This window comes from Amblyomma mixtum, chromosome 3 (genome assembly GCF_055824585.1).
Source record: "Amblyomma mixtum isolate Tamu chromosome 3, ASM5582458v1, whole genome shotgun sequence".
NCBI classification, from domain to species: Eukaryota; Metazoa; Arthropoda; class Arachnida; order Ixodida; family Ixodidae; genus Amblyomma; species Amblyomma mixtum.
In genome coordinates, this window is record NC_143014.1 from 433,740,179 (window position 1) to 433,753,316 (window position 13,138).

The 13,138-nt window shown below is 50.8% G+C and overlaps 1 protein-coding gene across 1 annotated transcript in view; it reads right to left on the reverse strand.

Annotated features, from left to right (window-relative positions):
• The window catches only part of retm (real-time), a 54,340-nt gene extending 41,405 nt beyond the window's left edge, over positions 1-12,935 (reverse strand). Inside the window, exon 1 of the mRNA XM_089585078.1 lies at positions 12,468-12,935. Coding sequence (XP_089441204.1) covers positions 12,468-12,530 — 63 coding nt within the window. The 5' untranslated portion in view covers positions 12,531-12,935. The remainder of the gene's footprint in view (positions 1-12,467) is intronic.
• Positions 12,936-13,138: the final 203 nt, after the last annotated feature.

Here is a 13,138-nt window from a genome sequence, read left to right on the forward strand (position 1 = left end):
TTATACGATCTTCACACGGCGCATACGTGACACTGCATCAGAACGACCGTTCCACTTAACGCTTCTTTTCAAATGCATGCAACGTGAACGCAATTTCTTCGCACGCACACCTGTCACCCCTTATAAAAATGGTCTATAGACAGTCTATAGACTTCTTATAGACTCTATTGCCATCCTATAGATATTTCTTTGTCTACAGGTTGTTAATAGACAAAAGTCTACTAAAAGTGTATGGCCATAAATCTATAGATTCTTTATAGACTCTCTATAGCATGTTTTCCAGGATTTGTCCATACAGAGTCTATAGACTTTATTGACTATGCACTCTAAAAAATTTTTGTAAGGGACCCGCAACCTGGGAGCGACTTTCGCACATGCTTTCGCATGTCTACACAGTTTAACTACGTTAAAACCCAACCAGTTTTTTTTTTTTTTTTTTATCTCACGCAGGTAGATCCATAGCCCGCCACATGTATACTATACGCAACACACATTAGGGCCCTGGTCTGCGAGATTCCGCTCTCCGGAGAAACTCCGGCTTATTATACAAGTGTCTCCTCCGTTCCCTTGCCTATTGTGGCGCCAGTCGAGGACGGCGCACGCATCGCGGAATCCGCTGTACAAAAGCGCTTCGCTCCGCAGCGGCGGCCAGTCGATATAGCCAGTGGGCGTGGCGGCGACCTTCCGAGCGCGCGCACACGCAGATCATCGGACACGGCCAGGAGAGCGAGGCCGCTCCCCTCAGGCGTGGCCGACGTACCGGCGGCGACCTTTTCCAAAATTCTGGCTACGAGGGCTCGCCCTGCTCTGCCGTCAAGCACTGCACCTGCCCCACGGCGACGACGCGCACTGCGGTTTTCTTGCATTTAGTACGCCGTGCCCCATTTCGCGGCCATGCACGGCGAAGTGTCACGTCATGCGCAAGAAACAAAAAACCGCCCCTCCCAAGACCCGCGAAGCGATGACCCCCCCCCTTTTTTTTTCACTCGGAGACGCTGTATAGCGGTTCCCTTCACGCCTTCACGGGCCCAAGACGCCCATACATGTGATGTGCGTTGTGAGCGCACGTCAAAGAACCTCAGGTAGTCGGGATTAATAGGGAGTCCTTCACTTCAGCGACCCTGATCCGCCGCGGTGGCTCAATGGTTATGGTGCTCGGCTGCTGACCCGAAAGACGCGGGTTCGATCCCGGCCGCGGCGGTCGAATTTCGATGGAGGCGAAGTGATAGAGGCCCGTGTACTGTGCGATGTCAGTGCACGTTGAAGAACCCCAGGTGGTCGAAATTTCCGGAGCCCGTCACTACGGCGTCCCTCATAGCCTGAGTCGCTTCGGGACGTTAAACCCTGATAAAACAAACTTCGGCGCATCTTCTTTCATTCCCTCCTTCATCCCTTCCCTGACGGCGTTGCTCAGGTGCCCACCGAGAAGTTTTTTTTATGGTTTATGGGGGTTTAACGTCCCAAAGCAATTCAGGCTATGAGGGACGCCGTAGTGAAGGGCTCCGGAAGTTTCGACCACCTGGGGTTCTTTAACGTGCACTGACATCGCACAGTACACGGGCCTCTTGAATGTCGCCTCCATCGAAATTCGGCCGCCGTGGCCGGGATCGGACCCGCGTCTTTCGGGTCAGCAGCCGAGCGCCATAACCACTGAGCCACCGCGGCGGCCATCCACCGAGAAGTGAGACAGTTACAGCGTCTTTGATGACGACAATCTTCTTTTAGAGGGCACAAGGGCATCTGTGACCTCAGAACGCTTTGCAATAAGGTGTTTTTCGTCTACTCAAGGCGGGTTCAAAGACCGATTTCCCAAATGTTTCACCCAAGATAAGCCGGTCATCGGCCCAGGGAAAAAAAAGCTTGTACCCACTGTATCACCGGCGGGTTGGCAGCGGCAAAGGAGATCGAACCTCGCACCTCCTACATGCGAGGTGGACGTTCAGATAGGTCAGCGCTGCCATAGTTAACGCGCATTTGCTTACTTCAAACTCAATTTCGTTCCTGACACCCATTTACGCCCCAGCCATTGCCTCGACGCGTCAGCACTCTGTCCCAGCCATATGAGCAGTGCTTGCGACTGCAGCACTAAACCACGCTTCGGCAAAACCCTCGCGCAGATATAGCGGAACTCTGCAGGGACCTACCTATAGTCGGGTACAACTCAAGAATGAAGAGGGTTTTCCCCGTTCGAAGGGCCCCCTTTTAGTCAATGGCGCCTGTTGATTCTCATGAAACTCCTAGCGTGACAATGGAGGGAGTGATGGATGAAAGGAGACAGTCCCCTCCCTGCATTGTCACGCCATAGCAGGTTCGTGAGAATCGGCCGACGCCATTAACTGAAAGTGGGGAAAAGCCTCTTCATTCTTGAGTTGTACCCGGCTATAGACACCCCACTCGAAGATCGCGCATCCCTGTTCCAGCAGCCGACCTGTGGATGCCCGGAGCGCCAGAAATGATTCAAGCCAGCCAAAACTAGGGCACGGAGCCCCTCGATCTGTTCAAAACGTTTCGATGACCAGCCCTCACCCAAGATGCGCCTTTACACAGCGAAAAACACAGGGCGCTGAGAAACACAGAGACGGTATACAAGCGTCGATGCCCTTCGGCCGGGATTATGTCGCGGTGTCCGGTCCCCACTGGCGCCACTCCCGCCGAGCCGAGCGCTCCTCGGGGCCGACAGAGGACGTATCGCGACATGCAACGCGACGCGCCCCTGGAATAAGGCCCGATATGAGCGTGTATTATATGGCCGTGCACGCCACGATAACGCGTTCCGCGCGGAAGAGCCCGGCCAGCGATAAGGTGACCGACACGCAGGCACATACACCGTAGGGGATCCTAATAAAGTCCAGACAGACGCCCTCCTCTACGGTCGTAGCGGGCAAGGCCCACCCCGCCGCTCTTCCTCATAGCGCCACAACAGCGAAGGTACTGAAGACAACATCCGACATGTTCTTAGAAAAAAAAAAAAGGATCTTTCTGAGAACTGGTGTTTATACGGAATCAAAAGACGCATGGACTGATGAGAAAGATTGCATTTAATTTTTTTTCCCCGCCACTGGAATTCAAACTTATGACGCCTGCACCGGAAGGGACTCCGCCGTGATCACCGTTTTAGGTGAATGATGGTGTAGAGTAGCCTCGGCTATCCGCAACCCTATGCTGACGCATCCCAGTTCACTTGCGAAAATGGCACGTGACGACAACACTTGCAGTTCTTTCTTTTCAGCTCTTCTAGCTAATAAGAGCTACAGTGAAAGTAGCGTTTGTCGTTAAATGCGGTAATCTATCGATACAGGTCATCATCCCTTTGAGTTAGTTTTTGAGGGCCGGAAATGACGCGGTAACTGTCTCACATCTCGTTAAGGGAAGGGATAAAGGAGGGAGTGAAAGAAGACAGGAAAAAAGAGGTGCCGTAGGGGAGGTCTCCGGAATAATTTCGACCACCTGGGGATGGATGGATGGATGGATAGGAGCGCCCCCTTTGAAACGGGGTGGTGGCAATTGCCACCATGCTCAGCTTTTCTTTATTTATTATTTTTTTTGTTTACTGTGTTGGCAATTCTCATTAAGATTCGCCATCACCTTTGCCTACGGTTTCCTACAATTCTAACCTTATGCCACATCTCTGCTTTTCAGCCACCAATCCTCCAATCGCTTTTTGCTGACTTCCACTGCAGATTTATTTACATGACCATTGTTATCTTTAAACCCTAGGGCCACAGGAAGAGTGACTGTGCCTGCATCGACATCCGGATGGATACCATCACATTTGATTATGAGGTGTTCAATTGTTTCCACAGATCTACCACACACTGCACATGTGTCATCTTCTTCGTTAAATTTCTTTTTGTAGCTGCGCGTTCTAAGACACCCTGATCTAGCTTCAAAAAGTAGGGCACTGCCTGGATCTGTAACGTGCACTGACATTGCACAGCAAGCGGGAGCAACACAAACGCCGACGGGAATGAACAGGGCGACTGTCCGCGGAAATGGGACCCAGGTGCAACGAGTGCGACGGCGAGCGCGAGGATCACCCGCAAAGGGTCGCCTGACACGGATCACCCGCAAACACCCGCAAACACCCTCAATGAAACAACTGCAAAGGATCACCCGCAGCTACCGCCAGAGTGATTCTTTGCGGGAGGTTCTTTGCAGTTGTTTCATTGCGGATGTTTCACTGCGGGTGTTTCATTGCGGATGTTTCATCGCGGGGTTCGCGGTTCATTCAGCAGCACGATGACCGTAAGCAACAGTGGTGCGAAGGTACCTTCGCGGCCATGAGCCATGAACCCGACCCATGAGCCATGAGCCGAATTAGCTAACTATAGGCAGAAACGCCGAAATTGCGTCGAAATAGCGCGGGCGTCGATATAGTCACGGGAACGGTGTGACGCCACATCCACCGGAAATCGTCACGGCATAGAGAAAATCGCCACACAATGGTCGGGAAAACGTCGAATTTGTGTCAAATTAGATTAAGAAATGCGTAATTAAGCGTAATTAGCCCTTATTAAAGATCTCCGAAAAATGTACAATGTGAGTATTGATATAGCCACGGGAACGGTGTGACGTCACATCCACCGGAAGTCGTCACGGCATAGTGAAAATTGTCACAGAATGGCCGGAAAAATGTCGGATTTGTGTCAAATTATATGGAAAAGTGTTAATTAAGCGTAATTAACAGCTAAGATCCCCAAAATACGTATAATTTGCGTTTCAATATAGCGACGGGAACGCTGTGACGTCATATCCACCGGAAGTCGTCACGGCACAGCGAAAACTGTCACAGAATGGTCGGGAAAACGTCGCATTTGTGTCAAATTAGAAGGAAAAAGGTGTAATTAAGCGTAATTAACACTTAAGATTTCCGAAAGGTGTATAATTTGGGTATAGATATAGATACGGGAACGGTATGACGTCACATTCACCGGAAGTCGTCACGGCGTAGTTTCCTCGGCTTTCGTCTCTCAATACTTAACTTGCGCTTGGACAGCGCTTGTCCTGTCGTTGCCTTTACTCTTGTCTCTAGACTTTTGTGCGCTGTTTTTCAACCATGAACCCATACCAACTCGCCCAACTTAACGTCCTACTTTACTTGCCAAAGTGTCCTCGCAATTTTTCCCTCTATACTTTCCAAGAAAACTGGCCGCAATGCACGAACCAGGCGATGCGCGCACTGCAACGACGTGCCGGCACGTTCGTGCCGCTCTTTCGCAAATAACGAATCAACGGACATCCGCGAAGCAGTCATCAGCGTGTAATAGATCCCCTCCTTCCGGCAGAGCCGACGCAGCGCCATCTTCCCGCGACGATGGCAACGCGGAAGCGCTCGGCTCTCAACAGCTGCGAATTGGTGGCAGCCTGCCAAACGCGCTCTACCGCGGGCGGGCATTGTTCTCGGAGCGAGTCGCGCACAAACGCGAGCCTGTGACGAAACTGGTACGAAAGGCAGTTTCCCGATAAACAGCCAAGGAAACGGCGAAGAAGCCGACTCCCGAACACACTTGTTACAAGCGCAATTAAAGGAATATACACGCCTAATTTTAGTTCCGTGTTTTCTTCTTTCTAAGGATGCGTTAGAAAGTAGAATATTTGCCCCGCCGCGGTGGCTCAGTGGTTACGGCGCTCGGCTGCTGTCCCGAAAGACGCGGGTTCGATCCCGACCGCGGCGGCCGAATTTCGATGGGGGCGAAATTCTAGAGGCCCATGTGCTGTGCGATGTCAGTGCACGTTAAAGTGACAGTGAGGAGAGCACTGTTAATATTTTTTTAATAGCAAAATCCGATAGTTCGGCATGTCATGGCTTTGTTGCCACTTGGCCGGCAGCGAAAGATGCGTTTATTTCTAAGAAATTTGGATTCGAAGTTGAAAAAGTTTTTCCCGCCGCTCTGATTCAAACTTGGGACTCTCCTATGACGACACAGGACTAAGTGACGTGAAACATGACGTAAACATGACGTAACGCGGACTCCGTGATTTCTGGCGGCCAGCAGTGCGGCCTGGCAGCAGCCGAAAACAAAGCTACCGCCGGCCGCACGTTGAAGGCATCTGTCGGCTATTGCGGCCGTCGCTACCGTCGCTTCGTTTACGTTTGCACCGGCGTTTTGCCAGCGTTACGATGGATCTCGTTCTCGAAGTCTTCAACGAAGTTCTCGCAAACAGACACCTTTAGCATACCGTGTACCTTGTTACCGCTAGCGGATAGCGGGAGCCCGCCTAACGCCGGTGAGCGTGCGCTGATTGGTCCCGATGCTTCAGGCGCGCGCGTAGCTGCCGGGCACGTGGCGCCATCTGGCGACGTCAAGGAGATTTGCGCATGCATTGGCTGCGCCTCAGTGATTTGTGGTTTCTCGGGTCCTAGAGTTGCTTCGGTTCTAGCAACACTGCTTTGTCCTATGACGTCATCACGCTTGTACTTGCGAGTTTGGCCTGTGGCGGCGATACCTGTATTTTGGTTCTTGCTCTTTTCTACGTTACAAGAGCTTTGTTGTCAGTATGAATGGCGTTTTTGTAATCAGGAGCTGGTATTCTGTGGATACAAGCTAACTTCAATTTCTCCTCAGTGTCCCTTTAAAGAACCCCAGGTGGTCGAAATTTCCGGAGCCCTCCACTACGGCGTCTTCATAGCCTGAGTTGCATTGGGACGTTAAACCCTAATAAACCAAACCAAACCAGAAAGTAGAATACATTGATCACAGCATGGTATTCGCCTCCAACAGCTAATTAATTTATAATTGAACTACTTCTTGACGCTGTTTTGGTTTCATAGTTTATGTTTTGGTTTAGTATAGTTTGTTTAGGTTTCATAGTTTATGTTTATAGTTTATGTTTTGGTTTAGTATAGTTTGTTTTGGTTTCATAGTTTATAGCCAACATGCAAAACATATATTATTTCATGCTCACCAGAAGTAACACACTATTTTTCGATTCCGTATATAGGCAGCGCAAAGAATTCATAATGGCTAATTTATTAATTTTTACCGATCAAAAGAAATGGCGCAGTAACCCTCTCATTACTCTGGAAGGGAAGGTGGGAGTAAAAGAAGAGAGAGAGGCAGCGGTGCTGTAGTGGATAGGTTTAGAGGATTATGGTTGGTTTAACGTCCCAAAGCGACTCAGGCTATGAGGGACGCCACAGTGGAGGGCTCCGGAAATTTCTAGCACCTGGGGTTCTTTAACGTGCAGTGACATCGCACAGTACACGGGCCTCTGCAATTTCGCCATGTCAGTGCACGTTAAAGAACCCCAGGTGGTCGATATTTCCGGAGCCCTTCACAACGGCGTCTGTCATAGCCTGAGTCGCTTTGAGAAGTTAAACCCCATAAACCAAACCAAACCATCCATCGAAATTCGACCGCCGCCGCCGGGATCGAACCCGCGTCTTTCGGGTCAGCAGCCGAGCGCCATAACCACTGAGCCACCGCGGTGGCGTTTCGGTTTCATGAACTGAACCATGGCTGTGAAGTGTAGTTGGTCTTTAGGCCACGTGAGGCACAAAAAGAACTGAAATATATTGGTTGATAGGTAGTTTTAATTCACTAACATTTAACCCAGCCCGTTTCAAGAGCTGAAATGACAGACAACAAACGACGTATCAGCACTTATGCTGCCGTTTTTCTTCCATGTCTTCGTGACCTAAACACCAACTACACTCGGATAAAACTCAAGAACGAAGCGGCTTTTCCCCGCCAAAAGACCGCCACTTCCAGCCAATGGCGTCGGCCGATTCTCATCACCCTGCTAGCGTGACTATTGTTGGAGACGGAGGGGCCCTTGGGTTGCCTGACTCGCTCAGTCTCCGAAGGACTGTGTCGAACTCCATTGTGGAGGAAAGTGTACAGCAGGTTTACAGCAGGTTTACAGCCCACTCGTTCCCTGAGCGCCTTTTTTCTCGAACGGATCTGGGAGACACTGCGCGTAAAATATGTGCGTCTGCAAAGAAATGCTTTCGTGTTATTTCGGCTCAGGCCCCAGGCGTTTCGGGGGCTCTGCCCTCTGGTTTCCGTTAATGTTTTTTGTATAGTTTCGATGCGTGGACATTGCACGGGTGACGACAGTGATCTGCGGGAAGCTGAGGTCGGAGCTCGGAAGGAGACGGACGCCTACGGGCCGCCCAGTCTGACGGGTGACACAGCTCAAGACGGGTGACACAGCTGCAGCATTTCTATTGAGGCGGAATTTTAGAGGCCCCTATACTGTGCGATGTCAGTGGAAGGTAAAGAACTTCAGGTGGTCGATGTTTCCGGAGCCCTTCACTACGGCGTCCCTCATAGCCTGGGTTTAACGTCCCAAAGCGACGTTGAACCCCCCACAAACCGCACTCATTCATTCATTCATTCATTTGTAGTACGTCAGCCTAGCGCTGCCTATCACCCGTCTCCAATCACGGGAGAGTTTGCAGCCCAGTATGCAGAGTGCACCGAACCGCGACCACGGCTCTACTTACCGTGACCGTAATGATCTGCCGCTGCGCTGTTGACGCGAACGCGGTGACGCGAGTGTGACGTCAGCGCACCTGCGCATTCCACCCCCGCAAGAGCAAGAAGCGTGCAAAGGGGACACGATCCAACGCGCCGGGGGGGGAGTGCGTTTAATTTACCAGCTGCACGCGTTGACGCCTACCTTTAAAAGGCACGCACCAGACAACAAAGCGAACTGCGCAGGGGCTCAGTTCGCGACCATCGAAGACACCACGTAAAAAAAGCTACGGTACCGCAAGAGTAATACGATAGCATCAGATTTCACGTTTGTCGGAGCTTCTGTTGCAACTTCTGTGTGTGTCTGTGTCAGTTTCTTTCCCACTGTCGTCCATCAACAGCCATATATTCGGACAGCTAGCTGCTGCAGCGGACATCCGCTTTGCTGTCACGGTGCCGACATTTGCATATACCGCATATTTTCTCCCGATTATTAATGCCGATTCTCCATCTCGGTTGGGGTCTAAAAACCAGGTTGCTCACAACCCGGTGGGTGGCCAGGTTGTGATGACGTCGCGAAGTAACGTGGCCCCTGCCAGCCAATAAGGGTGGCCTATCAAGGCAGGATGTGATGACGTCACAAGACCCGGTCACCTCTCTCGACCAATCGGCGAATTCCGTCTCGGACATCTGCGGGAACTTCTTGTGACAACTCTAATGCTAGCGCGTGAAAAAACAAAGAAAACAGAGAGAACACGCACTTCAACCGCTATTTTCATTTCATCGTGCAACTCAGCTGATCATGCGAGCACTTTTTTAAGTTGTTTGGATTTTTCGCTACAGGTGAAATTGCTTAAACCAGATTCAAAAATGTTTAATTAGAGCTCTTTCATTTTGCTTCAACGAAGAACCTCTGTGACCAGTTCTCAACGCCAAGGAATATTCGTTCTCCGAATCGTTTCGGCCAACAGTCCTGCACGTTAGGGACTGGACATTTCCGTAGCCTCAAGTTCGCATCCGCAACTCGGAACACTGTCGTGATAACGCCCGAAGTTGACTAGACCCGCGAACGAGGCACCAGCTCGAGCCCGCGGTTCGGCTCCGCGGCTTTAAAGGGAACAACTCCGCAAAAAAAAATTTAATCCATTGCTCGCTCTGGTTACGTTGACGTTCGTCCGGCGGCAAAAGTCATTTATTGCGAAGAAAAGTGGACTAAAAAGCTTTTTTTTTTCCGCCATTCGATCCAAACTCGTGATGTCAATACCGAAAAGTATTCCGTGATCCCCGTTTGGAAGTGAATGGCGGCGCAGCCTATCCTCAGAGATCCGCACACAACTGAACTGTACAGACGCTGTTTGCTTAAGAAGACAGAGCGATATCGATACCTGTCTTTCGTATACCCTTAAGGTGGATTTTTGATAGCAGCTAATACATTCAGGAAACGCTCAAAAGCTAGAGAGATGAGAAGCTCCCCGGTCACGGTCCGAACGAGCCTGTTGGCGGAGTTCCAGCGCAATTCGGGTTACACAACACAAGAGCTCCCTGCCGCAAGTTTCAGTGAGCACCTCTAAACAAAAAACGTCGGAACATTTTTTTTTTTGTTACGTCACCTAGTAAAGTGTGGGCAATGAGCCTCAGACCCAAACGACGCATGCGCAAAAAATAATAAACAAAGGACAGGACGGTTACCAGAGCGTAACGCGATATTCTGTGACAGCTGTTTGTTGCGGTTTGGTTTATGGGCGTTTAACGCCCCCGAAGCAACTCAGGCTACGAGGGACGCCGTAGTGAAGGGCTCCGGAAATTTAGACCACCTGGGGTTCTTTAACGTGCACTGATATCGACAGCTGTTTGTGGTCGTGGATATATTGCTCACTTGTCTTCTCTGTTATGGAGCAGCCATGACGTCGCTGTGTTTGGACCAATCAGCGCGGCGCGTTGCAGTGACGTCATTGCGTGCTGACCAATAAAAGTGGCGTTTACACTAACGCCAAAGAAATGGGGAGCCGCTTAAAAAACAATCGCTGTTAACACTGGGCCACGATTCACGGCGTCCTATATTACTCCGCTAACCAATCACAACAGTAAACGAAATCCGCTTGTTAATGTTTTACTTTACTAAATAAGCCAGATATCAAAATGCTAGAGCTTATAACTTTTTTCTTGTGATGATTCGCTTCTTGTTCAGGCGACAAGAAAAGTTTTAACAGCGGACTATTTTTTGTCCTGGAGGAATTCTGTGCGGCGGCCATGAATGTGGGCGGAGCTTCGCTGCAGAATTAGGTTGAACCCGACTATAATAGGTCCGCGGGTGAGCGAAAGTCCTCAAAATGTTTTAGCGAAGGATGTGTGGAGTCCATCGGCGTTTGCCTCGTCCACTGAGTCGAACTCTCTTTGTACCGTTAAACGTTTCATAAACTTGGGGTGAATTGTTCTCATATTCTTATCCACGTTTAACTGAAACGTACTGCTGTTGTGTGAACGGTCAATTTGCGCTTAAGTTTGCAGACCACCTTCTACGCTGACGATGCCCTTTCATGACCACCACCTGCGCCAGAAACGAAGGCTCTCCTGCCCTCCTTAGGGCGCAGAGCAACGTCTGGCGGCAGCGCCTGGTTCGAGATTGTGCATCTTTGAGAGTCGTCTGAGCATCACACATGCGCTATCTCGAACCAGGCGCCGCCGCTAGACGACGCTCTGCGCGCTAAGCAGCGCAGACGGCACGGATATAGTGCCTAGTATATTCTAGGCACTATAGCACGGAGTTCAAGAACTCTAGACAGGTCTGTGTACGACTGTACAAGCACCATATGGGCAGGTTGCAAGCTCTGGGTCACTGGTAAATGACAAGTGTACACCTTGATGCGCCCTTCGAGCGCTCTAGACAGGTAAGTGAACAACTGTAAGCCAAAGAGACCCAGGTGACCTGGATTAACCCGAAGCCCCCTCCACTGCTGAGTCTCTCATTGTCCATGTGCCGGCTGGAACGAAACCCCACATGCCTACCATACCGTGCTATAGTAACATGTTCCGAAGGAAAACAGCTGTCAGACAGACGTTGTCAATGCGTAACATCTGTCGCTCTACTCATCCATCACTTGAATGCCAGTTCAGCAGATATGCAGACACTGATAAAACAGAAAGAACAAGAATCCACACTTTTTTTTTTTCCTCATCGTTGGCAACGCCTGCAGCGATGGAATCCAGAGGATAAGCAGACAGCTTTTTAATCACTCAACTCAAGTAAGTACACGTCGTAATCTACACTGGAATCGGTTGCATATCAAGCCGACCAATATATGATACCATATGAAGGTTATTTAAAAGACAAAACGTCACGGATACTGGAGAGCACGTCACACGCTGCAATGGACCGATACAAAGTTTGCGTAGCAGACGCGCGCGCTGCGACAAGCGCTAACCTACGGCCGACAACTTAAATGTCACACTCTGCGGGGACAACGCGTGACGGCGGGGGAAAAAAACCGCCAACAGCTGGTAAGCACTAACGATCGCTCTCCCTCGAGGCTGAAGCGAGAATTTGCTACCAGATACACGTCTCAACAAAAAGCATTCCACCGAGCGGCGGGCAACGATCGCAACAACGCAGGCGGCGAGAGAAAGCAAAACAATCGCCTGCCATTTGCCCAGTTTCGAACGGAGCGAAAAAAAAAGGGGGGCAAGCACAAACGAGGCCGGAAACACGAAAAGGCCATGACCGGAGGCGGGTCGGTTACACGACGACGGAGTTTGCTCACTGGGGTCTAGAGCGGGCGAACAGGCGACCGAACCCGACGTTTCCCGAGGAGCGCTCGGAGTGAATCAACCGGATTTTACAAAGCCCGCAACAACTGAGAGCAATGCGTAACATGAAAGTTCCGCTTTCCCCACAGTAACACACCCCGGTCGGACAAGCTGCTGTCCTCAAGGCGAACGGGCTCAGGGACTTGCCCAGTAATCTCGTTAGCGACGATACCGTGCTACGACCACCTGAGCGGCGGCGGCGCTGCCAGGACAAAAAGCAGAAACAAAAGAATCAACACTCACCGCCATCACGAGCTCGAACGGGTACTTGTAGACCCTGACGGGCGACTGGTACTTCTGAACCATCTTCGTCGGAGGAGGACGTCGACTTGGGTAAACGAACCTAACACGGGGGGACCTCGCGGATCAGGCCAGATCGGGCGTCAAATCCGTGGCGTCATCGGAGTACGCTGGCGGTCGCGCAGAGAGGTCGACGGGCCGTCGTTGTCGGCGTAGTCCTAAACGGCGCCACTGGCGACGGTCGGCCGGTCATCGCGGAGCGGTTTCACACTGGCTCTAGAAACGATGGACGAGGCTGCACGTCGGACGCGCACCATATCACGGAGCCTGCAGCAATGTCCACGTTCAGGCACAAGCGCAGACCTCACAGGAGACGGCTGTCGCCACAACCCGCGACTTTCTCCCATCTAATAAGCAGCAGAAGACATCAAACAGCGCCAAGCTGGAAAGCGCAAAATAAAGCAAGCATACACAGCTGAGCGACCGAAGCGCCACTCATGACCAAAAGCTGCACCACTGAAAATCAAAAATCTATGTTACTACATACCGTATTGTGCGTTTTTATCGTAAAGACTTTCAAAATTTTTCTTACCACAACCGCTGGCTCGTTTGCGGTGAAACTGCACACATAGCTTGCGTATTATGGTAACTTTTGTATCGTAGCAAGTTTTACA